The sequence below is a fragment of the Apium graveolens genome, unplaced genomic scaffold (genome assembly GCF_009905375.1).
Source record: "Apium graveolens cultivar Ventura unplaced genomic scaffold, ASM990537v1 ctg7774, whole genome shotgun sequence".
NCBI classification, from domain to species: Eukaryota; Viridiplantae; Streptophyta; class Magnoliopsida; order Apiales; family Apiaceae; genus Apium; species Apium graveolens.
Genome location: NW_027420618.1, coordinates 35,878 through 40,253, shown reverse-complemented (window position 1 = coordinate 40,253; position 4,376 = coordinate 35,878). Strand labels below are relative to the sequence as shown.

The 4,376-nt window shown below is 34.0% G+C and overlaps 1 protein-coding gene across 1 annotated transcript; it reads left to right on the top strand.

The window, feature by feature from the left end:
* Positions 1 to 2,089: 2,089 nt before the first annotated feature.
* Positions 2,090 to 2,914, top strand: LOC141704377 (uncharacterized). Its single transcript, XM_074507622.1, has one exon. It carries the CDS (start codon positions 2,090 to 2,092, stop codon positions 2,912 to 2,914), a length of 825 nt encoding a protein of 274 aa, XP_074363723.1.
* Positions 2,915 to 4,376: the final 1,462 nt, after the last annotated feature.

The window sequence follows — 4,376 nt, the reverse complement described above, 5'->3', positions numbered from 1 at the left end:
ACAGTTCACTGTGCGTTTAGTGTCTTGAGACACTAAAAGGCTTGAAAGCTGACCTTATTAGTAGAGAAATGTTTGAAACCCTAGTTTTAAACTTTTCTTTTATTTATATAGGGATTGGCTTAAGGCACAGGATAAGTCATTAATATCTTAACATCCGCGTGCTTACAGCTTTATTTTACATGATAATCAGTAATTTATTTTACACCTCAAAAATACATTAATTACCTCTGTCATTAATGGGAATAGTACTATGAATTACGGTTTTGTTAGTAAAAATTATTGAGATACTTATAATTTCAGTTTTATTTGAATAAAACGTAGTGTTTCAATCTTTTAGATAATATTCCTGAAATTAATAATTTTTAATATTTATTTGTAATATATTAATTCAATTATTTTAAAGTACTTAGTTCATTGTAATTAAATAGTGTAAAAATTATTACCTCATCGTCTTTTTAGATGTTAATATAGCTTTTTTTTAATTCAAGAAAAAATTTCGATTAATATTACATAGCATGGTAGGATTTATTCAATATATTGTATGATATATATTTTTGTACTTATGTTTAGTATACAAAAACTGATGGATATGAATTTTAAATGTTTTTTAAAAAAAGGTATGAAATAAATAATATGCTTATTAGAAAATTAAATGTAAATAAATATAAAAATAGGAAAACAATGATTATTCGAAAAGTCGGAACCCAGGATATAAGGGAAACAGTGAACAGCTCCTAAATGGTGAACAGCTTTAGCATTTAATATGGTTTGAGTTAAATTCAGTAAAAACACGAGTAACTAGATAAATATTACTCCCTCTGTCCTTCTCATTTTTTATATTATTTTTTCAAAACTCGGCACGCATTTTAAGGTACATATAAAACATGACTCCTCAACTTTTTTTCAAAATTTTCTTTTTATTTATAAAAATTTAAACATTAAATTTTTATTCAAAAATTTTTTTTTAGAAAAGAATTATAAAACTACAAAAAATTGAGGGAGACTGAGGAAGTAACAGGTAAAGTGATCTATTAATGACTCTTATCATGTGCCTTAAGGGCATAGGTTAGCCAATTCCATTTATATAATAGTAATTTTTTTAAAAGGTTCCGGGCGCGCTTTGCCCTTGCCCTAGCCCTGCTCGCGGATCTTCACTGCTTGCTTTTGCGTCAAGGTTACTTATTAAAAAAAGTGCTAACGGGTAACGACAGGGGCTCCTGCACCAAAGTCTTAAGAAATGAAATCCATCTAATGACCTTTCGTCTTTGAAAACGTCCGTCGTCCTCATCCGGCAAAACGTCCGTCGTCCTCTTTGAAAGCGAAAAATATATAATATTAATACCAACCAAATCAGATCATGTGACACTTAGGAATTAACAAGCATTAGTCTTACGAAACTAGCATGAGTTCACCTCCTTGTACGACAATATGATATAATTAAAAAGCTGTTAAAATATTTGAATAAAAAATAAAGTGATTGTCAAAGCGTATCGAGGAAGTCTCTCAAATCTTACCAAGGAAGACTTGTAAAGCTTATCGAGGAAGACTTGTAAAGCTTATCGAGGAAGTTTTGTAATACTTAATGAAGAAGATTTAAATAGCTTACTTAGTAAGCCTTGTAAACCAACTACTATAAATAGCTCATTTAGCTAATGAAATATAACACAACTTTCTCTCCATCTTCTATTCTCCTATACTTCCTCTACATTAAACATAACTAATATTTTCAGTCAAGGTTTATAACACGTTATCAGCACGAGTCTCTGCCAACTGAAGCTTTATTCTCGAAAGAGCTACGACTTATTCTGACCCACGAGTCCCTATCAACTAAAACTATTTCATAAAAGAGGTACGTTTTCTTTTCCTCATTTTCTTCTAAATATTATTACATATTTATGTTACTGATTGAAATCTATAAAGATGGTTATGCCGTCAAGTAATACTAGTATAAAGATGGCGCTGCCGTCAAGTAATAATCAAAAGTTTTCTGGCCGGCTATGCCGTCGTAACTTTTGTATAAAATTATTATTTCAACTTGCCTGTTTAAATATTATGTGACATATTATATCTTATTTAAAATCTATTCAGAATGGCGAATCTTGCAAAATTAGAGTTTGTTGCCTTGGATGTTTCGGGAAATAATTATTTGTCATGGGTCCTTGATGCGGAATTACACCTTAGTGCTAATGGCCTAAAAGATACCATTGACCCGGAAAAGATCCCAACTGTTGAACAAAATGCAAAAGCGATTATCTTTCTTAGGCATCACATCCACGAAGATCTAAAATTTGAAAAATCTGAATACCTCATTATCAAAAATCCACTCACCCTTTGGAATAATCTCAAGGATAGATTTGATCACCAAAAACTCGTTCACTTGCCATCTGCCCGATATGACTGGATTAATTTGAGGTTACAAGATTTCAAATCTGTAGCTGAATATAATTCTGCTCTTTTCAAGATAAGCTCAAAATTAATTTTATATGGTGAAAATATTACTGATACTGAAATGATTGAAAATACCCTCTCAACCTTTCACCCCAATACTATGATCCTGGCTCAACAATATAGGGAGCGTAATTTTCAGAAATATGGCGAGCTGATATCTCTCCTTCTTGTGGCTGAAAAGAATAATGAGTTGCTACTGAAAAATCATCAGATACGTCCCACAGGCTCTGCCCAGTTACCTGAAGTACATAACACGTCATTCCTGAAGAATGAACGTGGGAAAGGGCATAGAGGAGGACGGGGTTATGGACGAAACCGTGGACGTGGAAATTTTCGTGGTCGGTTTCACAATCAATATCATTCTGGCCACCTGAAGTGGCAATGTGATGGTTACAACTCTGGCCACCAGAAATGGCAACGTGAAGTGCCAAATAAAAGAAAGGCGCCCCAAGAAGGAGAGAACTGAGGCATCTGTCATAGGTGCGGATCTGAGGGGCACTGGCAACGTACTTGTCGCACACCTAAACATCTTGTTGATCTCTACGAGGCATCCAAAAGGAATAGAGTAGAAACCAACTTCGCTAATTATAATCTAGTTAATGAACCAGTCAATAAGGCCTCAAATGAAATAGACACTGGTGCTAATCTTTATTATGGTTTAGACGACTAGACTTCGTATGTATTGTCATGCTTTACTTATTTTCTTTGTTTTTTACTTATGTACTCATTTTATGTACTTGTTTCATGTTGTTGTTCTATGTACTCGGTTTGTTTTTAATAAAGATGTTTTTCGTTTATATATGTATAGAGATGGAAGATATATACATTGTTGACTGCGCAACCACACACACTATTTTACAGAGTCAGAAATACTTCTCACAGTTGACTAAAACCAACTCACATGTCTGGACGGTATCGGGTACATCAAATATAATAGAAGGTTTTGCGTAAGCTAGTTTTCTTCTACCAAATAAGACACACATACACATACAAGAGGCTCTATACTCTAGCAAGTCAACTAGAAACCTACTGAGTTTTAAAGATATCTGTCTTAACGGGTTTCACGTTGAAACTATTAATGAGAATGAAAAAGAATACCTTCTCATCACCTCAAACGCCGTTGACAATAAAAGGGTCCTAGAAAAATTTCACTCGGTTTCTTCAGAATTATATGTTACAAGTATACGAGTTCTTGAATCTCATAGTGTCAACATCCCCAAAGTCATAGACCCCAAACTATTTTCCCTTTGGCACGAAAGACTAGGTCATCCAGGAGTATCTATGATGCGTCGTATCATTGAAAATTCTGTGGGATATCCTCTTAAAACTCAAAAGATAATATCCCAAGATGAACTTCATTGTTCAGCATGTTCCTTAGGAAAACTAATTGTCCGACCATCCCCAGTTAAGCTTCAAACCGAGTCCCCGAAATTCTTAGAAAGAATTCAAGGTGACATTTGTGGTCCTATACATCCATCTTCTGGCTCATTTAGGTACTTTATGGTTTTAATTGATGTGTCAACTTGATGGTCTCATGTATGTCTACTTACAACCCGAAATACAGCCTTTGCCAAATTACTTGCCCAAATAATTAAACTCCGAGCTCAATTTCCTGACCATCCCATTAAATCAATCCGACTAGATAATGCTGCTGAATTTACATCTGCAACTTTTAATGAATATTGTATGTCAGTAGGAATCTCAGTCGAACACCCGGTGGCTCACGTACATACACAAAATAGTTTAGCAGAATCCTTAATTAAAAGACTTCAACTTATTGCCCGTCCCTTACTCCTAAGGGCAAAGTTACCTATATCTGTTTGGGGTCATGCAATACTTCATGCTGCAAATATAATTAGAATAAGGCCTTCTGCTTACCACAAACAATCCCCTCAAGAATTAGTTCTTGGTCAAGTACCTAATATATC